The 26274-nt window shown below is 32.7% G+C and overlaps 2 protein-coding genes across 8 annotated transcripts in view; both read right to left on the bottom strand.

Annotated features, from left to right (window-relative positions):
* Window positions 1–16469, bottom strand: part of gfod1 (glucose-fructose oxidoreductase domain containing 1) — a 33619-nt gene extending 17150 nt beyond the window's left edge. The window contains exon 1 of the mRNA XM_051134776.1: window positions 15294–16469. Coding sequence (XP_050990733.1) covers window positions 15294–15546 — 253 coding nt within the window. The 5' untranslated portion in view covers window positions 15547–16469. The remainder of the gene's footprint in view (window positions 1–15293) is intronic.
* A 1976-nt stretch (window positions 16470–18445) lies between these two features.
* The window catches only part of slc12a7b (solute carrier family 12 member 7b), a 75732-nt gene continuing 67903 nt past the window's right edge, over window positions 18446–26274 (bottom strand). For 5 of the 7 annotated variants that reach the window (XM_051134713.1, XM_051134714.1, XM_051134715.1 and 2 more), the window contains 4 exons: window positions 25472–25647; window positions 24561–24575; window positions 23283–23416; window positions 18446–22171 (listed from right to left, as the gene is read on the bottom strand). In XM_051134713.1, coding sequence (XP_050990670.1) covers window positions 22080–22171; window positions 23283–23416; window positions 24561–24575; window positions 25472–25647 — 417 coding nt within the window. In that variant the 3' untranslated portion in view covers window positions 18446–22079. The remainder of the gene's footprint in view (window positions 22172–23282; window positions 23417–24560; window positions 24576–25471; window positions 25648–26274) is intronic. The other 2 variants (XM_051134709.1, XM_051134712.1) reach the window with 1 other exon arrangement.

The following is a 26274-nucleotide window of genomic DNA, read 5'->3' as shown; positions in this document are numbered from 1 at the left end:
TGAAGAGCATGTTAAATTCGTGCGACTGAGTTCATTTTTTCATTTTCATTGTGTTTTTCTTCTTTTGCAGTGGCATATTTTTGATCGTTTCTTGGAAAGTTACGTTCAGTTCTATAAAGTTACGTTCATTCTTATTGGCACAAAAATTATCCCATACAAAACCCCCCAAAACCTTGAAGAAAAATAAGAAGAAGAAGAAGAAGAAGAAGAAGAAGAAGAAGAAGAAGAAGAAGAAGAAGAATCCAACGAAAAACAATAGGGCTCTCGCCCTTTCAGGGCTCGGGCCCTAATAAATAAATAAAAAAAACAGGCCAGTCTCGAGGCCTAATGTTTATGTTAAAAGTGAAGATGGTTATTTTTGCATCACCAATGAAATTAAAAAAAAAAAAAAAAAAAAAAAACATATATATATATAAAATTCGATACAATACACATTCTATATATAATAACCTATATATAATAGTACAATACTATAATAACGACATTATTGTATACATATTATTATTATTATTATTATTATTATTATTATAATTATAATAATAATAATTATTATTATATTACAATAATACGTTATAATGTTTTGAATACAATTTATAACAAAATATAAAATGTGTAAAAATATCTCTTTAAAATTAGTATATAATATAATATATTAGTATTTATATATATATAATCCTTTAATTTATTTTACAGAAAATTATAATAATTATATTATATAACATTTTCTATATACACACATTATGAGCAGGAATGTCTTAAAATAAAGTGGGAGAGTTTTTATCCATGTTGACTCATAGTTATTTGCTGACGGCAGGTTGGATCTTGTGTAGATGAGGCTCATAACTGCAGCTCATGAATGGATTCGTCCTGATGACGCTGTGGAATCTAATCTGGTTCAGTCTGATATGATGACACAGCGCTGGGAAGATCTGGATCATCTTATCCTGCTCAGATACGTTACGGCACGCACACGTCCACAATAAACTCAACTAAAAAAGTTCCTTCTCTGATTTACAGCAGTCAGTCAACAACAACGATTAACACGCCTCCAGCTTTACACTGACTAATGCAACAGAATTGTTATTGAGCGGAAAGTTATGCGTGAATATATTCAGATTTTTGTTACTTGTCACTGAACCATAATCATTTTTGCTTCAGACTGCCAGAATAAGATTTTTCACCTTCTGCATGATAAAATTCTGAGCCGAATCACATCTACTGTACAGAGAAGAACACCTTTAGCTCGTTGTAGTAAACAGCCTGTAAAATACCACCCTAGCAACCGCCTAACAATGCCATGGCAGCCAACCATAACACATCCGCACGGCAACCGCCGCTCACACCGTCTTCAGAAAATTTAAAGTGACACCCGAGTCTAAACCCAAACACACTCAAGTGAGATAAAGGTCATCCTGTGTTTATAACTGAACACATTATGCTGTGTTTCTACAGGAATCTGCATGTGAATCAATGTGATGCTGTGGTTTGTGAAATGCACATTTACTATTATAGCACTGAAATGCTGAAAAATAACATTCCAGGCCTATTTGACTTCATTGGATATATTTTTTAGACTGTGACGGTCTTTATTTTCTATACATCTACAACAAACAGGATTGATCATATAGGTTTGATTAGACTCAAATGAATGATTCATTGATAAACTGAATAATTTGATCTCATGAACATGCAGGAGACCTAAACCCCATCCCAAGATTTCTATTCAATTTGATATAGAACTAAAACTAAAAATAATATTATTATTTTTTAAAAATATATAAATAATGAAATTAAATGTATATTTAAAAGTATATAAATATACTTTTTAACTTACATGAATTATGTAACTTAACTAAATTAATTAATTTTGAACATACATAAATGATTAATTATTTAACATATTAACGTATTAATAACTTATCAGGAAATATACTATAATTACACATTCCTGACAAAAATAAATAATTATATATTATGTATAATTACATATACACACACTTATAGCGGTATTATATTATATTATATTATATTATATTATATTATATTATATTATATTATATATTTTTAATTTTAGTTACATTTGTAGTAATTTTGTTGTCCAAGCTTTGTATACATATTTTTATTTACTATTATTTCAGTTATAGTTTTAGTAATTTTAGTACATAAACTAAAAGAAAATGAATTTTTTTAAATATTTTTATAGATTATTGCATTTTTACTAGATTATTGTATTAGCACGTGTTATTTTAGCATAATTGAGAGACCATTTTTGCTGTTCTGCCATTTAAAATTTTTTTTTTTAAATATGTCAAAGTTTTATTCATTTTAACTCTGTTACAGTTTATTTTAGTACATAAATTTAAAACAATTAAAAATAAAATTAAAAATATATATATTATTATATTATACTATAAAATTAAATTATATTGTGTATTTTAAAATTGATTTTATTAATTTTTTGCATTTTAGTTACTTTTTTAGTAATTTTGTTGTCTACATAATTTTTTTATTTACTATTATTTCAGTTAAAGTTTTAGTTATTTTAGTACAAAAACTAAATGAAAATGAGAAATTAAAAAAAAAAATTAGATTATTTTATATATTTTTTCTAGATTATTGTGCACGTGTTTTTTCAGCATAATTTATACTAAAATTTTGAATTAATTTGTAATTGTATATTTTATTTTATCCTTCTAACCTTAGTTTTAGTAATTTTGTTGCCTTTAGCCATTTCTATTTTTTTAATATATCAAAGTTTTTATTCATTTTAATTAAGTTAATTTTAGTACATAAACAATAAAAAAATTATTTAAAAAATATATAAAAAATAAAATATATATATATTTTTTTTTAATTAAAAAAAAAATTATAATATAATATAATATAATATAATATAATATAATAAGTATATATATAAATAAATAAATAAATAATCACACTCAGATCTCTCAGTGTCACACAGATCGTCAAACAGCTCTCATATACCCAATTTTCAGTGGAAGAAAGACACCCATGCAGTTTTGAAGTGACATGAGGATGACCAAATGAGCATTTTTATTTTTGTGTGAACTGTCCCTTTAAACCTTATTCGACCAGAAAACACAAAACCAGGATATTTCTTTGCTGTCGAAGGCTTTCTCTCATTGCTGACCTCCTGTTCCTGGTTTTCTTGATTCCTCAAAGTCATACTGTAGATAGCGTTTACATCTCATCCGTCAGTCGCTACATGAGAAAGCAGCATTTGACTATCACAGCTGTACTCAGCCTATGCAAAGCCGACCGTTTGCATAGTCTGGCTGAAATTTCACCTTATCTGAGCGAGGCTAAGCGCGGCGGGTCAAAGGTCGGGGCGAGCGGCCCGAGTGTGCTGTCGTTTGATTGGCAGGTCAGTTTGTGTTTTGTTCTCTTTGTTTTCTTTCTCTTTTCAGGGCGGCAGCAGCTCCAGAAACACACTCGCGCTCCACCGTCCGTAGGAGTCAAACCTTCATTACTGAACTTAATTGCACAGCGCTAGAAATGGTCAGGAGTGAGCGCTTCCTGCTAAATCAACCAGAACGATTTTATCCAGGTCTTTGTGGGACAGAAATGACTATATTTGGTGCAAAAGCCAGACAGTATATTTTAGACATGTCTGGAAGGTTTTGGACAAACGAGACTTGTGACTTTTTATTTAGACATTATATATTGAGGATAGCACACTATTCATACTACTCATACTAGTTTTGCTGTGTATACACACACACATATTTGTTATTATACAGCTGTTTTTTCTTTTTGCATAACATCCATAAAAGGGCTGGCTGTGATCAGGAAGGATGTTGTTATCAGATGTTTCGGCATGAATGAGGTTTGACCTCTTTGCCTTATTAAGTCAATGAAAGCATGAAAGTCTGCAATTCACATTAACAACTTTACTCTCAACACTTCCTGTTTCTCATTTCCTGTGACACCACACCTTGTCATCAGGATGCTAAAGCGACTTTAACCGCTTATGGAAAGGTAGCACGAGTCCACCCACACACGGACCCTTCTCTAGTTCCAGAGGACAGGAAGTAGTCACAAACCACAGGAAGTGAGAGTGCATGTGGCTTCGCTGTAAATGAGACCTGGTATTGTGTGCCCTCAATGACATCAAAAAGTGTTGCATATAACAATACATCTCATTAAAATGGACTGTTTTACCCAACAGTTATGTGCTTTTATGCTTATTAGATAAATGCATCAACGCCAGTGTTATTTTAGTAGTACTGAGATGCTATTATAGTTTTATTAATCATTTGAAAGTATTTATTTATTTAAATTTTAGTTAAAGTTTTGGTAATTTTGTTGTCCATTTTTTGTCCATATAGCTTTTTATTAACTTTTATTTCAGGTATAATTTTAGTTATTTTAGTACACAAACTAAATGAAAGTTTAAGTGTTATATTTTATTTTATTTTATTCATATTTAGATTTTTTTATTTTGCTTACATTTTTAGCAATTTTGTTGTATGTTTTTTGTCTATTTATTTATTTATTTATTTACTATTATTTCAGTGATAGTTTTATTTATTTTAGTACATAAACTAAATGAAAATATAATAAATAAATGAGAAATAAATGAGAAATAAAACATGTTTAAGGTTTTTTAAAAATATTTTATATTTTCAAATGAATAAAAATGTTTTTTATGGTAATTTTGTTGTCCATTTTTTGTCTATAGCTTTTTATTAACTTTTATTTGAGTTATTAAAACAAGTTTAAGTTTTATATTTTGTTTTTTTTTTTATTTTAATAATATTTTGATTTTTTTATTTTGTTACATTTTTAGTATTTTTTCTTTCCATTTTTTTTCTATATATATTTTTTAGATTTTTTAGATTTATATTTGTTATTTACTCTTATTTCAGTTATAGTTTTAATTATTTTAGTAAATGAAAATATGAGAAATAAATGAGATAAGTGAGACATAAAACATTTTTTAAAAATATTTTATTTAGATTATTGCACTTTTACTAGATTATTGTATTAACACCAGTGTTATTTTAGTATAACTGAGATACCATTAGATTAAATCATATATTTTTTGTTTCTTTTTAATTTTAGTACGTTTTAGTGATTTTGCTGTGCTTTGCCATTTTTTTTAATATGTCAGTTTTTATTAATTTTAATTCAGTTATAGTTTTAGTTATTTTAGTAAATAAACTTAAAACAATTAAAAATAAACAAAAAATAAAAATATAGAAATAATACAAAATATTTTTTTAAATATTATATTTTATTTCAGTTAACATTTATTTTATTAAAATAAATGAAAATGTTTTTATAGTACTAGTTTTCATTAAAAAGTAGGAAAGTTTAAGTTTGATGTCACATGAACATGGAGACACCTAGACAGATGTATGTAGATAATCAACATTTTCAACTAAATAAAATGCATCAATGGATTGTATGATAATGTTTGCAGAAACAAGAGTGTAAAATATGGTAAATTATTTTTACACAGTACCAGGCAATGGAGATATCAAGTAGGAACATGCACAAGCTCAAAAGCAGAGATGAAGTGCAAACATGCTGCAGTGCACTAGAGTGAGTTCAGTGACAGATCAACACTGCGTGAGGAGCCGAGTCTCTTCCGTCCACATACGCTCAGGAATGCTCACTTGTCAGTGCGCAGAGAAAGCCGACTGAAAGCGATTCATCGGAGCGAACAAAGAGAATTTCACAGGACTCACTGAGCGTTTCTCCCAGCAGACATTAGCATGTAAATAGTCGTCCGGGAGGCTTAACGCGCCGGGCCGGGGTCTCCCCAAACAAGCGGCCGTATTCAGCGGAAGCATGGGAACCAGACCGGGGTCTCACACCATATAGACCATATGAACGTCCTTGTGCTTTGAAGTCATGCTGTGAGGAGCCTGAAAGACCTTCAGTAAGGTGTTCAGACGGAAAAAACAGCAGTCATTTGAGATATTTCAGTCAGAATGACTAGAATTAGACGTCTTTGGCTGAACCAACACATTTATACGGCTCAATGATTTCCATGATGCGGAAAATGCAGACAGAATACAATCGCAAAAATAGAATTTACTGTATAAGCAAATAAGTCAAAAGCTGAACACTTAATCAAATTGCAACGTGGACTAATGTCACAATAAAAGCTTGACAAAAATGTATACATTGCACAGCAACAATAAAACAAAAGTATTAATAAAACTTCATTTTCAAGGAATATCACTTAAAAGGAATAAAAGGAATTGTTACAATTACATTTGATTACATTTTAAAAAGATTAATTAAATGTTTCATGCCTAGATTTCACATCCAGATTTGACTTACATTATTTTGTACTAAATCGTAAATTCAGACAAATTTAATAGAATTTCTGAAAATTAAAAAAAAGAATAAAATTAAAAATAAAATAAAATAAAATAGATTTTTGCATTAACACCAGTGTTATTTTAGTATAACACTATTACATATTTATTAATATTTTGATTTAATTGCAGCCAAGGAATTGCATGCATATTTTAAAATAATTTTTATATTTTTTTAATTAATTTTATACAAAGATAAATACTAAATTATTTACATTTTTACTGTACAATTTGCAAAAATAATATACAATATACAGACATTAAACAAAAAAATCCCCAAAAATTTAATTCAACCATTAAAACAGAATCCAGAAAAAAACAGGAAAACACAGAATTAATACATTTATAAATTTTATAAAATTTCTAAAAATAATAAACTAATACATTGTTGTTAAATTCTGTTTTAACAGACATAAGTGTATAACTGAAACACTATTACATATTTCTTAATATTTTGAATTAATTTCAGCAAAGAAATTAAATGCACATTTTAAAATAATTTAAAATTTTATACCAAAAAAAAAATATATATTTTTACTGTACAATTTGCAAAAACAATATATAATTTCCCACTGATTTTTTATTTATTTTTTATTTATTTTTAATTGGATTAATGCCATTGATTATCCATGCTTTTTGGTTATTCAAATTTAATTAAGAAATTTAAAAAAAATCCTGAAAAGTTATGGACAACGTGGCATTTGGGGAAAAAATAAAATCCCTAAAATGTAATTTTTGTTACATTTTAATAACTTTTCAAATAAATTGATTTCAATTTATTAAACAAGTTTTGAAATACTAACATTTAATTTAACCATTAAAACAGAATTGAGAAAAACTAAAAATGAAAAAAAAAAATTGTGGGTAAAAAATGGATTTCATAGAGACCTAAAATTTAAATTTTTGTTAAGCTTCTAATAAATTGTTGTTAAATTATATATGTTTTAGTTGATATAATAGATATTCATTAGATACAAATATCTACATAGATATAAAAATATATATTGCAATTAATTAGACAAGCTTAATGGTTACTTAAATTTAATTTAACGAAATGGAATCCAGAAATATAAAAAAAAAATCCATAAAATATTAAATAAATTAAAAAAAAAAAAAAAGCATTTGGGAAAAATTAGACATATGTCATAAGGCCCTACACACACACTGCTGCCACATCCTTTTCCATCCAGCATCATTAGTCACATACTGTACATCCTCAGCGACTCACTAAGGAGCCGCTCTATTCTTAGACGCTCCCTCCAGTTCCCCAAGATGAGCGAGCGTCTGTTTGTGCCGGTGGACGACAGCCAGACTGACATCCGATACTCCGTAGAACCGACAATTCACCGGCAGACAGACAAACACAATACTGCAGGACTCAATCACATCAACCTCTGGATAACAACACAACAGATTTGATTTCACCAGCTTGAGTTTGTGACAGTATGCTTTAGATTATAAACTCCATATTTCGAGTGATAGACAGATCGAGTGGCGTGGTTTGTTGATGTTGTGGGTGTTTGCATTGTGCACAATCTGTTCGTCAAGTCGTTTAATGTCATGTTTAATTTTCACAGACCAAACCTTTGGGACTTTTGTGGAAAGATGCATTTCTGATGCTGCAGTGACTGAAAGAAGAGGCTAAGATATACAATATTAAAACATATTAGATTATCTATTTACAGCCTTATTTTAATTCATGTCAAATTGTAAATAATACATCCTAAGCATGTAATAATAAAGGCCTCATAAAAGGGACTTTTTATTTAAAATAATATAATATTAATGGCTTTGAAATAGAAAAAAAAATTGCAATTGCAATTTTACGATAAAAATTAGATTTTAAATGCAATCATAAATAAATAATTAAACACACAAATAAATACATTTGGCCCAAAATATTGTGTTTTTTTTTTTTTTTTAATATGACTATTAAAGCAGAACGGTTTAAGGGAAAAAAATCTGACTGGGATTGTTAAAACTGTGATTCAAAATGCGTTTTAAAAAACAGGATTAATAATAATAATAATTATTATTATTGTTGTTGTTATTATCATTATTATTGCTATTATTATTATTATTATTATCATCATCATCATCATCATCATCATCATTATTATTGTTGTTGTTTTTGTTAAATAAAATATTAAGACAATATTTCTCAAATAAAATAAAATAAAATAATGTGTATTTAAGAAAAATAAGAAATAAAACAAATTAAATTTTATGATCAAAATTAAATTTTAAATGCAATTATAAATAAATAATTAAATAAACAAATGAATAAACTAATAAATAAAATTTATTGGACCAAAATATTGTGATTATTTATCAATATGATTATTAGGGGTGAACAATTTAGGGGAAAAAATAAAACGAACTGGGATTTTTCTAGTTAAAAATAGGATTGAAAATGTGTTAAAAAAAAAAAACAAAAAAAAACAAAACAGAATTAATAATAATAATAATAATAATAATTATTATTATTATTATTATTATTATTATTATTATTATTATTATTGTTGTTGTTGTTGTTGTTAAAATATTAAGCAAAAAAATATATAAAATAAAAAATAAAATCTAATAAAATAAAATTAAATAAAATACAATTAAATTAAATTAAATTAAAATACAATTAAATAATAAATAATAAAACAATTTTTTAAAGAAAAGGTGCATTTAAGAAAAATAAGAAATAAAATACATTTTTGCTGAAATTAGATGCAGCAATTTCACTGTTTTAAAGTCAAAGTTGTTTTAGTATGTACTTTCAGTTTTAGTGTGAGAATATGGACAGACACTGACTGTAGAGACTGATCATGCATTCAGAGAGACGCTGTTCCTTTAACACACACAGTGAAGCTGAATCAATCCAGCGGGACAGACGCACTGGAAATGCTAATGTATTCCACTAGAGCCACTAGTGCTCCGCTTTCATCATCTGCCACTCGTGAAATGCTAACAGCCAGCTTAGGCCGTGAAATCAGTGAGAGGAGAAGAGGACCTGATAGAGGACTGCATTAGCACATTATCCAACATGGACCAAAATGGAGGACGAAATAGAGATCTCAGACCAAAACCAACGCAAACTCACAATCGCTCAGTGTCTTATTTACTTACGACGAAGTGTGCGTGCACAAATTCCAATGAAACACATACAGAATAAAAGATGTATAATAATCCTCTTTTTTCATTAATTACAAAACTAAATCCAATGCAAACTTAAAGAAATGCATAAAAAAATACATGAAAAATACAGTAATGCATGAAAAACTAGCAGACCTTAAAAACAGTATTCTTTTAAAAAAAAAAAATCTATTTTTAATTTTAGTAATAATATAATATAATATAATAATGAAACTGAAAAAAATACATTATTATTATTATTATTGTTTTACAGTGCAATATTACAATAGTAATATTTCTTATTTAATATTTGTATTTACTAGTAGTAGTAATAATAATATTATAATATAATACACTATAAATATAATATAATATAAAAAAACAATAATGAATGAAACTGTAAATATTATTAAAAAATACTTTATTATTATTATTTTACTGTGAAATATTACAATAGTAATTTTCTTATTTAATATTTTTATTTATTTAGTAGTTGTAATAATAATAATTATAATAATATAATATAATACTGAATGAAACTGAAAAAAAATCATAAACACATTATTATTATTATATTATTATTATTATTATTATTATTTTACAGTGAAATATTACAATAGTAATATTTCTTATTTAATATTTTTATTCAGTAGTAATAGTAATAATATTAATAATATATAATTATATTATATAATAATAATAATACATTATATTATATTACATTATATAATAACAATATAATTGTTATTGTTATATAACAATATAAATATTATTGTTGTTATTATTATTGATATAAAAATCACAAAATGCTGAGCCAAACAAAATGCTTGCACCCATACAAACAAGAACAGCAAACCTGAAGCTTTTTAAAATAATTTAAAATAATTTATTTAAAAATAAATATTATTATTATTATTATTGTTGTTGTTGTTGTTGTTGTTGTATTTTAAAATGCAATCACTATTAGATTTCTTCCTTAAATTGTGCAGCCTAAGATGACTTCCAGAAAAAAATGCCTTTAGAAAAACGCAGTAACTTCCAAGAAAGACCAAGACTTCCCCTCAACGATCTGCTCAAATGCAGTCCAGCAGGACGGACAGGAACACTGTAATGTGCATCACACGCATTTGCAATTAAGTTGCATCAGGCTGCTGTTGAGTGACTTCTAATGTGTTTCTGTCACTACATCCAATCTCATTCATCTGATCTTCAGCACAAACTCCTGTCCCGCTCACATTCCAGCTCATTATCCTTATCAACAGGCCACACAAAGTAAACAGGCAAAGTGTGAGGTGAAAACTGCCATCCCACACCTTCAAAAGAGGAAGTGAGGTTTCAAACTAGTTTCTGAATGAGAAATGTGCTGGTTTATGCTCAAGTGCAGCTGCTGCTAATGCATCTGATCATCACGAGATAAAAAAAATGATGATTATGCCATTACAACAACCTGGAAAATGCTTTGAATACATATAGATAAGATATAGCTGACTTTCTTCTTCAGTTAACAGTAAATTTTCATTTTTGGGTGAACTATCCCTTTAAAATGCTGTCTAGGTAGGTAACCGGATTTTGGATGTGTGCACTTGGTTAATACAATGAGCCAAAACAGATCCTCTGTCCTTGCTTTAACATTATCTTAATGAGAAAATGGGGGAAAAAACAATCTTTGGGTTTTAAACTGATTATGTGAACACACGGACACAAGCGCGGCTTAAATATTTGCTCTAAAGTACATGTTTACTCAGAGCTGAACACTCTTTTACCTCGTTTATTGACATTTCACAACTTGACCAAGGAAAACTTTGACTGTGAACTAATCCAGCACAAGATACTACAACATACAGCCAATAAAACAATAGAAAACGTGTCTATTTTGGTTTTACAGGAAGGCTTTTATAAGCAAAAGGTAAACACGTTGTACTATGAGGGAGTGGAAACCCGTGTGACATGATTTTAAGACCATAATCAATCTCTGGAGATAAACAGTCTCTAAATGTGACAAAGCCTTATGAGTGTCTTATCGTGATAAATCACAGCGAGATTATGAGAACCTGTGACGAACCTGACCTGACCAGAATGACAACTGCTTTTAGGAGGAAATACATTGACAGGAATGTACTCATTTACTCACATTTTTAAGCCATCTACAAGGTTGGAGTTTTGAGCTTGAATCTTGGAGTAGAAAATAACCACCTAGCAACCACCCATAACTCCCTAGCAACCACCTACAACCCCCCAAAACCACCTACAATATCCTAGGAACTACTTCCAACACCATAATAACTACATACAATATAGTGACTACCTACAATGTCTAGCAACCACATAATACACCCTAAAAACCATCTACAATGTCATAGAAACCACCCACAACACCCCAGCAACCTCCTACGATGTCCTAGCAACCACCTAAAACACCCTGCCAACAATCTACAACACTCTAACAACCATATACAATATCCTATTAACTACTTACAATGTCAAGACCCCAGCAACCACCTACAACACTCTGACAACCTACACCTCTCTAGAAACTAGCAACGTCACCCTAGCAACCACCAACAACACCCTAGCAACCACATACAACATCCTAACAACCACATACAATATCCTAGTAACTACTTACAATGTCAACACCCCAGCAACCACCTATAACACTTTAACAATGACCTAAGAACCACCTTCAACAACATCACCCGAGCAACCACCTACAACACCCTAGACTGACAACCTTCACTCACATGTCCTAGCAACCACCTACAACATCATAGCAATCACCTCAACAACCACACATAATATTCCATCAGCCACCTCCAACTACCACCTACATTATTCTAGCAACCACCTACAACACCCTAGCAACTACCTACAATATCCTAGGAACTACTTACAACTCCATAATTACAATATTCTAGTAACTACCTACAATGTCCTAGCAACCACCTAAAACACCCTGGCAACCACCTACAACACTCTAACAACCATATCCTAGTAACTACTTACAATGCCAGCAGCCCAGCAAACACCATAAGACTCTAGCAATGACCTACACCATCTACAGCACCCTAGCAACTACCGACAACACCCTAGGCTGGCAATCCTCACTCACATGTCCGAGCAACCACCTACAACAACCACCTACAATATCATAGCAACCACCTACAACACCCCAACTACCACCTACAACACCCTAACAACCTCTTAATATATCCTAGGAACCACTTACAACATTCAGCCGCATACAAATTCTTAGTAATTACTTACAATGTCAACACCCCAGCAACCACCTATAACACTCTAACAACAACCTACACCTCAACACCCTAGAAACCACCTACAATAACCTAGGATCTACTTACAGTATCGTAGCAACCACCTACAATGTCCTAGCAACAACCTACAACACCCAAGCAATTACCTACACTATCCTAGGAACTACTTCCAACACCATAACTACATACAATATAGTAACTACCTACAATGTCTTAGCAACCACATAATACACCCCAGCAACCTCCTACGATGTCCTAGCAACCGCCTAAAACACCCTGCCAACCATCTACAACACTCTAACAACCACATACAATATCCTAGTAACTACTACAATGTCAACACCCCAGCAACCACCTATAACACTCTGACAACCACCTACACCCCTCTAGAAACTACCCATAACACTCTAGAAACCACCAACGTCACCCTAGCAACCACCAACAAAACCACAGCAACCACCTACAACACCCTAACAACCACATACAATATCCTAGTAACTACTTACAACATCAGCACCCCAGCAACCACTTATAACACTTCAACAATGACCTACAACACCCTAAAACCACCTTCAACACCCTAGCAACTACCAACAACCTCCTAGAAACAGCTACTCACAACACTCCCACAACCACTACACTCTAAAACCAGCAACAACACCCTAGCAACTGCCAACAGAAACAAAACAACCACCTACAACACCCTAGCAACCACCTACAATATCCTAGCAACCACTTACAATGTCAACACCCCAGCAACCACTTATAACACTCTAACCATGACTTACACCATCTACTAAAACACCCTAACGACAACTACAACACCCTAGCAACTACCAACAACATCCTAAATACCACTACCCACAACAACCCCAATCACTACACTCTATAAAACCAGGAACAACACCCTAGCAACTGCCAACAGAAACAAAACAACCACCTACAACACCCTAGCAACCACCTACAATATCCTAACAACCACTTACAATGTCAACACCCCAGCAACCACTTATAACACTCTAACCATGACCTACACCATCTACTACAACAACCTAACAACACCTACAACACCTTAGCAACTAACAACAACATCTTAGACACTGCTACCCACAACACTCTCACAACTATCCACAACCCCAACCACTACACTCTATAAAACCAGCAACAACACCCTAGCAGCCACCTACAACACCCTAGCAACAACCAACAATATCACAGCAACAACCTACAGCTGGCAACTTTCACTCACATGAAAAAATCTAGGTCTACATATGGTTTTATTTCTAAATGTAATGCTGTTTTGGGTATTTCAGCACAGAGACGTGACAGAAGAAAGAGTGAGGATAATAATCCAGTCTGTTGCTGGTTCCCGTCTGAGGTTATTTTGGGCTCATGCTCCTGATCCCCAGAGATGAATAATTCTCACCGGTTATTTCTGACTGTTATTGGACACCTGCAAACGTCAGTCTGCCGTCTCCTCTACTGACCAAACAACAGATTCCAGAACCAAAACATGAGTGAGCAACAGACAAAAAACACAAGCCTGGGATCTTCTGCAGATCCAAAATCAGTCATTTCAACAGCTAGCAGATCTCTGTCTCAGTGACGAACACATGAATCACTACTCACTACATTATTGCACAACTCGTTCAAAGCGCAAGAGATTTAATAGAGAAAAACTTAGAAGTGCATCTCAGATGTTTCTCCTAACATTTATTTGAAGAATAAAACACACAAACGAGTCACTAGTCATCATCCAGTAAGAATATAGAGCTATAAAATGAATGTGAAGCAGCTCATATCGTTTGATGAGAAAATATTGAGAGATTTAACACATAAGACACTGCTGAGATGTCTTCTGAAAGTCCTGTGGAGACACATGAGACATTGCTGGAGAAGCAGGAAACGCAAGTGACATTCTCCGTTTGCTCTCTATTTCATTTTACTGCTGTCTTGGAGAAACAACTGAGATGTTCTGAAGGTGCTAAATCAGTAGTTTCGACTTCTAGATCTCATAGCAGATCTCAGATCTTCAGTGGAAAATGTTATCGCTTAGAATTGCTCTTTCAAAGCTCAAGATACCTAATAGTGAAAAAACATATCAGCTTTGTTTTTCCTGAAAGAAACGCAAGTTGCGTTCTCCATTTGCCTTCTATTTCTTGTTATTGCTGTCTAGGAAAAACAGCATGATGCTCCATGCAGAAGAGTCCGTAAATTGACAGACAAACTTCCTGAAGGCCTCTGTACATTGCAACTATCATCAGCTGGATCAGACTTCGCAATACAGTGATGGTCCAGCCTTTGGATGTCAGACAGTTTCACCACAGTGGTTTACTTACTGGAGCTTTACTGACCAGAAAGACAATTATGTTGCAATGGCTGATGATGCAAGTCGATCTGTTTTCTGTAGTCATATAAATAAAGCCACACCTAACCTGACAGAAACAAGATCTGGCATGCGTTCTCCTTCATGAGAACCATTAGAGGAACATTGTGCAATTCATCCAAATGGAGTTTTATCAGTGTATGGTATAGCACTCACCCAGTGTCTTAACGGCGATCTGTCTCGTGAGCGGCGGCGGCAGGTTGATGCACACCAGATCCACATCCGGATGCAGCAGCACGTCATCGATCCGGTTAGTGTAGAAGGGCACGTTCATGTCGCGCGCCAGCTCCTCCGCCTCCTCCTGCGTGCGACCCCACAGCGCTTTCACCGAGAAGCCCTCGTTCTTCAGCAGAGGGATGATGACCCGGGCCGTCAGACTGGTGCCGAACACACCCACACCGGGCAACATGACTGTCGGGCGCGGATGCTCACACACCGGAGGCGGGTGACCCGGCGGGTGCGGGTTGGAACCCAGGCAGGGCTGATGCGTGAACTATGAACATTGCGCCTTTGCGTTCCTCCCAGCTGTATCAAACCTCTGTAAATCAATAAATATTCATTCAAATATTAAAGGTGAAATGGAATCATCTTCCTCCTTATCATCATCATCGTCGTCGTCATCCACCTGCACACTGCGACCCGCGTCTGCACATCTGAACGATGTGAATATACGCGATGATACAATGTTACATTCACAAGTGCATTTGTATCCGCTTCGGAATCTGCGCGACGCGTCGCGTTCCCTCTGTGTCATTCAAAAAGACGCAAACGCATCACTGCCGAGGTGAAAACCTGCGCGTCACGTTTCCGTAGCGATGCAAATGAAATCCAAATAGTATTTCCAAAACGTTCCTCTGAGCGTTGTAGCGTCTCCGTACCTCTCGCTATCAATATTGCGATCATCTACTGCGGCCGGTGCAGAGTTCCGCCCTCACCGTTAACTCCTTCACAACCGGAGTGAGAATCCACCAATCCTACTATAGCGAAGGCGTAATGCGTGAATATTATTTACGCAGCGTGACGTTGGACAAAAAGAATCGTCTGATTGGCTGACGGCAGGTGGGCGCTGGGTTAGCTACCGAATCGGAAGGCGTCAGAGGCGTGGCTTATGAATATTAATTAGTTGCGTAATAAGACGCCGTGAAGGTTACCAAGCAACGTCAGCATTGTTAAACGATTAATATTCATAAGCAAAGCCTGCGCCGTAGTAGAATTGGAAAAGGCAGCGGAATTATGTGTACAGCTCGTTTGATCACAGCGGGAGACTGTGACTGCACTGAATGGAAACACAATAACCCAGCGAGAAGATGACACATGAATTATTATTAGCTTAAAGACATTTCCTAAATGGCAGAGAAGGCAATAAAGGGATCATATTGAGTATTAGAGCAACAAAATGTCAAACAAATGCAATTTATATATATATATATATATATATATATTAAAATGTAATGTATTCCTGTGATCAAAGCTAAATTTTTAGCATTATTACTCCAGTTACATGATCCTTCAATATGCCGATTTGCTGTTTAAAAAAATTATTATTATTATTATTATTATTATTATTATTATTATTATTATTATTATTAATAATAATATTAATATGTTGAAAACAGCCGAGTATAATTTTTCGGGGTTTCTTTGATGAATAGAGGGTTCAGAAGTACAGCTTTTTCTCAGCTATTTTCAACAACAACAACAACAACAACAACAACAACAACAATAATAATAATAATAATAATAATAATAATACATGTTTTTGAGCTGCAAATCAGAATATTAGAATATATATATATATATATATATATATATATTTTTTTTTTTTTTTTTTTTTTTTTTTTTTTTTTTCTGTTTTTGGTGTATAAAATAAATGCAGGCTTGGTGAGCAGAAAATACTTAAAAAAAAAAAAAAAAAAAAAAAAAAAAAAACCCATTAAAAATCTTACTTTTCAAAAACTTTTAACTGGTAGTGTATTTAAAATATTCATGACCTCACAAAAATGTTTATATTGAGAATTTTAAATTGTTTGTCTTAGAATAGTTTGTATAATCAACCAATGTCATTTTAAGATATGACAATCAAAATCATGTGTCAGTGATTAAGAATAAACTACCACAACATGCTAAATACTGCACCATTGCAATCAATATTGCATCATTGTTTCCAAAGGCCCATCAAACCATGCTAAAACTTGCATGAGTCAATATTCAGATGGAAAATACAGTAGCAGTGAGTCAATAACAGCCTTGTTTCTGCTGCTGGTGTTTTTCCATGTTCCAAAATTTGCTTATGGCAGAATTGAAGAGGAGGGTGATGATGATTAATCACTGGACAGATAGTTTGTGACTGATTTAGAAACACATTACGCTTCACTTTGACCTCTGACCCTTCTCGTCGCACCTCATCAGAAGAGCTCAAAACTCATCCTGAGATGCTAAAATATAGTTGTTTTGATTTATTGTTACTCATAAAAATGAGGTGAAACAGTGAAAATGCATCCACTGAATATGCGCTTGTGTGAAAGATTTTCTACCCAGTCCATTTGTCCTTGACTCTGTTCTTAATGATTTAATGAGCTGCTTGTGTCTCTGATCTGACTGTGAGCTGCTGTGGATCATGTGACGATCATGTGCGTGTGAAACAGCCCCTAAAACACACAGCAACGTGCGAAAGAAATGTTTCATATACACACAAACTCTGCTTGGTTAATTTAATATTATATATATATATATATATATATATATATATATATATGTATGTATGTATGTATATATAAGCAGCTGGTTTGTTTGTAATGCAGGGCTCTTTTTACATGGTTTATTCATGTATCCTGAAGCCAAACGAACCAAAGAACAAATATTGATTTGGTAGATGGTTCTTAACCTCAGACCATCAAAAGTCAATAAATGCATTTAAACGGAAAATAACTGTTCAAAGAAAGAAGACACAGCAAAACACTGGCCGTACCTGCAGCTGGACTGAACCCACACCTTAACTTCGATTTTAAGACACCCTTTTAGCGCCACCTGGTGTTGAATACATGCAAAACTTTAGCAGACTAAGCCATATACATACAAAACGCAAAACATTTTATTTTAATGCAATTTCAAGCTCCAATTTAAAAAAAAGCATAAGAAGTTTAAAAAAAAAAATGTTGTTTAAAATAGTTTTTAGAAGAATGTCTAATCTGACCACCTACACTGAAAATTCCCCTGTTGCATCATTCCTTGAGCTGCTTCCTCTTTCTGTGCATCAAGAGATGAAATGAGTCAGAAAGCATTGAAATCAAGACTCATGAGCTCTGACATACTGTAGCACTTTTATTCCAATTACTCAGAGGCACGAATTTCACTTAAAGGGAGATCCTTCACTACACACCCATGAGTAACATCCTACCAGAGTCTGTGACGCTCGCCATCACAGCGGCTGAGAGCTTCTCATGATGCAGATCTCAGATCAGTTTATGACCCGAGAGCAGCTTCACGGTGAAGACACCTGACACACATTCACACGATCAGTACATTCAGGTGACACACACTCACACACACCTGTGGTCTTCTTTCAAACAGACGGAGTTCTGAAATGACAGATGATTCTTATTTTAACAAAACAACAAAAAACAAACACAAGCATGACCCATCGTACAACACCGGATGCGAGTGAAACCATCACACACTGTGAGGTAGATGACATTGAGTGACCTACGAACAGACCCAGACAGAAGATACAGCCTGTTTACATTTCCATGCTGATTTTGGAGAAAACATGGATTTAAATTAAATGTGTTAAACTGAGTTGAAAATACAGAGCATCTATCAATATATGATACACATACCAGAGGGATTTAAAAATCGGAGAAGCCATTTTTTTTAAATCTAATTTAAACCTGCCAAGAAACAGGATGTTTAGAATGTTTCAAAGTAACAGACAAAATGTTATAATGTAACAATGTAATTTATACACATATACATACACTGTAACATTGTAACATTTTTCTGTTTACATTTTTAGAATTTTAGAACCCCACTGGTTATAAATTCTAAAAATATTCCAATAAATTGTGCCAACAATTTGCATAGAACTTGTGTAGAGTTTAGAATTCTATGCAGAATTAGAATTCTATATAAGTGAGTCTGTCTATTAAACACACTACATGAGGAACTCCCAGCAGTCTTCATCATCATCATCTGCTCTTAAGCTGTTGTTTTATTCTGACATTTACATTTTAATTTCCATATCTATCAGTCAGAGATGACACAAACACCTCAGTGTATCTTTGGTGAATGAAATAAAGAAAGGGAAATTGTATAACTGTACATGTGTATGTTGAACTGGTTCAGTAATCTTCAGGTCCTTTAAAATAACAAATAACTCCTCAAAATTTTCAGTTTACAACGAGTGACGGAAAACTATGGCATGTTGAATGAATAACAGAAATGACCACATAAACACATATTAAAAAAAAACAAAAAAAACAAACAAAAAAACATAATGTCCCAGGATTTTCCATGTTCTAATATTCACAATTTCTCCTAAAGGGAAAGACATTCAGCAGTGCAGAAACTACATCCTCAGAAAACATAACATAAGATGACCTAAACACATCCGTCTGCCTCCGCTACGTCAAAACACACTGTAGAAAAATACAGTAATAATGTACTGGTAACAAAATACTGCACCGCTGACAGGGGTTTCAAAGAAACTGCCAGGTATAAACACTAAGACGGACGTTTAACGTCTTAAACTCGGATGGAAACAAACCCACTGAAGGTGTTTGACCTTCTGCAGTTTCTAATCATTTATTTTTGGCACACTTTTTCCTAGAACTCAGAATCAGATGCTACCGTTCAAAAGTTTGGGGTCTGTAAGATTTTTAAAAATTATTTTGATGCATTTATTTGATCAAAAATACAGTAAAATGTGAAATATTATTAGAATTTCTAATAACCGTTTTCTATGTGAATATATTTTAAAATGCAATTTATTTCTGTGATCAAAGCTGAATTTTCAGCATCATCACTCCAGTCTTCAATGTCACGTGATCTTTCAGAAATCATTCTAATATGCTGATTTGCTGCTCAAGAAACATTTCTGCTTATTATCAGTGTTAAAAACAGTTCATATGTTTTTATTTTTCAGGATTCTTTGATGAACAGAAAGTTCAAAAGAACAGCATTTATTTAAAACAGAAATCTTTTGTAACAATATAAATATCTGGACTGTCACTTTTAATCAATTTAATGCATCCTTGCTGAATAAAAATATATTCCTTTAAAAAAAAAAAAAAAAAAAACATTAGTTTGAACGGCAGTGTACATTTGACACCGTGTCCTAACCAAGTTGAATTAATGTGGAAAGTAGATATAACCCAGCATAACCAACTAGCTGTTTAATATGCAGTGATTCTTGGACCAATCAGGTGTATCACAGCTCAGATTAACAGATACGGCTTATCGATTTATTTAATGGTAAGGACACGGTGTGTAAGAATAAAACAGGAAAAATAAAATGTTGTAAAACTAGCTAAAAATGCATTACGATTGTGCTCATCTAAACATAATAATTGATTTTAAACATAATGAGTGTTTTCAAACAAATGTTAAACACTCCCCTCATCAGCCATTGGTCAAAAACCAATAGCTCCGCCCCGAAACGTTCTCCACTGGTTGTGCAAATGTCCAGCTCAGCTGTCACTCAAACAAACTGCAATTCTATTTGATGCCACTAGATCCTATTAGATTGCTATTGTTAACTAGAGAGTTTTACACGTTGCTCTACTAGTAATGCTGTTTAATTTATGGATTCTCCATGTTTAAAATACCAGGCAACCCAAAAACATGAATGTCAAGACAGAAACCAAATTTTCTTCCAGCTTATTGGAAAACACATTTATTGCTGAGAGAAAGAGATTTCGCAGTGCTGGTTCTGATCATCAGCAAATGTTGTGCTGGACGGGTCAGTCGTGCCCTGTGCTTTTATCAGACAACTAACAGAAAAAAGAAAAAAAAGAAAAAAAAAAAAAAAAAAAAAAAAAAATCGAATAAAAAGTGCCAACACAGCTGAAATCATCCCGATTAAACTGATTTCACCGATTCATGCCAAGATGGAGCCAAAACAAATCCTCAGTACTCGATAACGAGACCAAACATTATGGCTTTTCTCCTAAACATTTCAACTTTTAGAATACAAAACCTCAGTAAGTGGACGTCACGCTCAGCTAGTGATGTCTTGATAATGAATAAAAGTTATTGCACAATCCGTATCATGAAGTCAGTAACGTCATCCGACACATTCATCATCTGCGCTGCATTATTGTTAAAATTAGCCGACGTAAAAAACTCAAACATTCCCTTGATAACAGTAAAAGTGCGTCTTCGCATCTCAGATATGGATTCACCACAAGAATGCACATTTCACGGCCTGGTTTGCTGAAAGTTGATGTTGTTTTGGATGTCAAGTGAGAAGTTGAATCGTAGCTAGCATATGCAAATAAAAAAGCAATGCCGGTTCACGACGGAGACGAATGAATTGATATTAAACAGGCGTTAGCAACTCAAACGTTTACTTTTATAAAACACGCCTGCTTTTGTGTCAATCAAAAACACTGAAGTACGCGCTTTGAAAAGTCTTCAGCCTTTTGAAAAACCAAATGTTGCACAACAAACAGACATAAAAACTAGCACAGATTCTACGAACGAATAAAAGAAAACAATACAAGAGTCATAAATTAAAGTGTCGTGGTATGAATCGAGTCATCGCTCGTCTTCTTTCTTCATGTTGAGTCTCTTCAGGAGGGCCGCAAACGTCACTGTCCTGTAACAAACGCAGCCGGACGTAACACCGCTGTAAACCCCGACCGCTAGCTTTCTCCAAGACGCCCGGCTTTGCTGTGGAAAAAAAATTCAAGAATTCCTGCCGGCGGGGCGTCGGCTGAATCCTCTTTATGAGTATATGGTGATGACTTCACGACCGCCGCCACGCACCAACAGGACCCGGTTGAGACCCTCCATCATAACCTCCAGAAACTCCATGTCTGAGGCGCCTCAGTCAAGGATCAACAACATGCATGTGTTTCACTCCAAATAATGCTTCTGGAGAGACATGTTTGTACAGTAAGAGAGATTTTGAGAAATAGAGCAATAATCTAGTCATGGTTGTGCATTACAGTGATTTTAGCACAGTAAATGGGTGTTGTTAAGCAATAATGCCTAGAAAGACTAATGGAGAGTCTGAAGAGACTTATAAAACAGTAATATTCAATGAAATTTAAATGATACTAATAACCAGTAACCCTTTCCTTGAGCAATATAGTTCATTAGCTGAGTTTTAGGCAGTGTTTGATTGGCAGAGACAGACAGAGTGTGAGAGAGAGAGGGAGAGAGAGAAAAACACTAAATGAAAAATTAATTAATTAAAGTATTTTTAATTATTTAAATAAAATATTTCAAAATGCTAAATATAAAAAAATAAAAACAAAAAAAAATAATTATTTGAAACGTTACAAATGCTATTATAATTTTTATTAATATTTATATTTTGTTTTATTTTATATTTAAATGTTAAACCAAAAAAAAACATAAAAAATATATATATATATATATATATATATAAAATTCTTATGTGATTTTTTAATTTTTAGTATTTTTTAATATTACTATTTATGTTTAATCTATTTATATCAGTTTTATTTTACTTCAGTTTCACTTATTTTCAGTCTAATTTTAGTTATTTTATTTAGTTGCTTAATTTTTGTTTAAGTTTTCATTTGATATTTATACTTTAACTTATTTCAGCTTAATTTTAAGTAGCAAATGTTTAACAGTTTTAGTTAACATTTTTCGTTTTTGATAATATTTTTAATTAACTTTTGTTTTTATATTGTCGTTTTAATTTTAGATTTTTAAAAAAAAAAAATTATTAAGTTCATTTCTCATTTTTATTATTATTGTTATTATTTAAATATTTCTATTTAGGTGTATTTGTATTTATATCACTTTTAGTTTTACTTTAAATAAGAAATATATTTAACAGTTTCAGTTTTCATTAACAATATTAACCCTGATTCAACAGTGGCTCGTCCTATCAGATTCTGAGATAGATTTTTGTAAACTTGAGTTTTGTGAGTGTAGTCAGTATTAGGATACAGTTTTCATCACCGCCCCTGTTCCTGGGCGGTCCAGGCATGTTGAGGAGCACCAGATGAGCTCCTTGAGACTTGTTGACCACTACTTCATTGAGTTTGACGGCCGTGTGCATGCAGCGCACATTAGACTGATTCCTGCGACACGTTATGTGATGAACAACAGAAACAAGAAATACAAATCAATGTTTCAATTTCCTGCCAACAACAATCAACATTTAATGGGCTTTTTTCACTTTGCTGTCTACTTTTAGTATGTATTTCAGTATTTGCAAAGCACAGTTTTAAATTGACCATTTCCTGTGATCTCTAAGGTCAAATGCAAATGTCTCTATTACTACAGACATATTTGATTCTGATTGTTCAGTGGTAAAATATTTGAGTATAATGATGCTAAACTGTAATACATCATTATCCACAATAGCTGTGCTTTTGGTAACATATGTAAGCATTGCAATGCTGCTGAATATGGCATGATAATTACATTTGCATTGCAATTCAAGCATCAGTTACATTATATGTTAGTTTTATAAATAACAAAGCCTTTTTGAGGTTAGTGAGCACAGCATCCAAATTTGACATGCACAGCATATGCACATGCCCTTAATAAAGCATAAATGATGACATCACAAATGGACAAAAAAAAAAAAAAAAACTTGTGCTCCTCAGCGCCACCTGGTGCCATTCTATGCAACTGCAGTAAATATACCACAAAAAAGCGTTGTGAGAAAAGTTCTTAAAAAGTTATACTGGATATAAAATAATATAAACAAATCTATAATAATAATAATAATAATAATAATATATAATATTATAATAAAATCTATAATAACATATTATATATTATATAATATTTTATAAATATTTTTTATAATATTAAAATATTTTTTTATAATAAAAAAATATATATTTTTTAATAATCCAGTTTTTTTTACATTAAAATATTTTCATTATTAATTAATTATATTAATTATTAAATTATTATTTTATAAAATAATATATTTGAACTGGTTCCTAGGCACAACAGGTGAAGGTGAAGCACAAATTCTCTTGCACGTGGCAAAAATTGAGATCATCATGCTGCACATATTAGTGTCTGCAGCTCTCAGGATGAGCGGTGATGGATGTGAGGGAATGCTGGGACATAAACACACATGCATGGTGAAGCTCATATAAACACGTTTAAATAATCCAGCGTGCTGCAGGATTTAAAATAGGATGGTTACAGACAGAAGGACGGGCGGACAGACAGACAGCTACAGAACAGAGAAATGTGACTTACAGACTCTCCCATTCGCTAGAAGGAGGAAAACAGGACAGAACAACAGAGACAAGCTTAAACACCCACACTGAAAGATGAACACCATCACAGAAATGCAACAACAGCTACATTTATGACAGCTTTTCACATTATAAAAAAATAAAAAAGAAATATGAATTTAATAAATACATAAATAATGCAGTGAAAAAATATCTCAGAGCACTTCTATTAGAAATGGTGCATAGGTTTTGATATTATTGTGTTCGTCCGGCATATTTTGTGAAATGAAAGAACAAATAAATAAATAAATAACATTTGTTTACTTCTAGTTCTATTTGTTGTACTTCCCTTAATTTATGCTGATTTAAAAATCTTTGCCACAAAACATCCTGAGAATTACAAAACTTGAATTACAAAAATTTGTAAAATATCTGTATGCATTAATGAGAATTTAGGGGCAAAATGTGGTGAAATGTCAAGAAAGTAATGTCAAAATGCTAAATATCTTAATATGCCTATGCAAAAAAAAAAAAAAGTGTGTGCACTTTTATCCTCTGAATTGAACCATGATCTTCACGTTTTTGTGAGATTCACCTATTAAATCATTAGTGTGGTTACTGTTAATATTATTTAAAGACCAAAACATGTCAATAAATCTGTTGTCCATATATGAATGCATGAAGAGACAGACACACGGACACATGGTGGACGCGTGACCGTTACACGTGATGACACACTGTGGTCATGCACACACATCAGATCAGCACACACCATGCAGACTGTGTCCTTAAATACCCAGCAGGCTCTGGGCTCGTGTTTGAACATGCAACTCGTTTCTCTTTAGATCCAAGTATTAAAACGAGGAAGCACCAAACGTTACAGTGCAGCAAACCAGAGTTGGACCTGTGTGCACGTGTGTTCAGATGACTTACGGTTTCATGTTGAACAGGTCCCGCACCGCCATGTTCGCGTTGGGCTCTCGGTTGCGGTTGCGCTCGGCGCAGAACTTTTCTTTGGTCCAGGTCATGTGGACTCGCTCCGGCGTGGCGTCGGTCTTGTCGTTCAGCGCCGCGTGAGACGCCGTGTTTCTGTCGTGGATCAGCTGAGCCTGTGGTGTTATCACAATCACATATTAAATTCATTAAAAATGACTAAATAATTCAAATTCTGTTTGTCTAAACACTTCTTAGTACATTAACAAATGCATCTACATCAAAGATATTTAAATGTGTTTTTAGATACATTTCAGAGTACAAAAGACCTTCTGTAATAATGTTTACAATGACAGATTGATGTTATCAAATATAATTTGTGTACACTGAGATCTATGTTCAAGCAGAGCATGTCAGATTAATGTTTTAGTTTGTCTGCTATGCAAATTGCACACATGCAACTGTATTAGTCTGTAATATGCAGACTGCTAACATGCAGCATGGACCATTCATAAACACAAGCAATGTCAGAATGGCGATAAACAAACAAACAAATGAATAAACAAATAAATAAATAACAGTTAAAACTAAATACAAAAAACATGATGGAATGAAAGGCAAAAATATAAAAATAAATATTAAAAAAATGAAGTATTTATTTATTTATTTATTTATGTATAGTTAAAATTAAATACAGAGAAATTAGAAATTAGTAAATAAATAAAACATATTAAATAAAATAAATAAATAAAAAAGTTAAATACAGCATTTATTTATCATTTATATATTTATCTAGAAACATA

The sequence above is a fragment of the Labeo rohita genome, chromosome 18, assembly GCF_022985175.1.
Source record: "Labeo rohita strain BAU-BD-2019 chromosome 18, IGBB_LRoh.1.0, whole genome shotgun sequence".
Taxonomy (NCBI): domain Eukaryota; kingdom Metazoa; phylum Chordata; class Actinopteri; order Cypriniformes; family Cyprinidae; genus Labeo; species Labeo rohita.
Note: the sequence above shows the minus strand (reverse complement) of the source record. Positions and strands in the feature narration are given on the sequence as shown.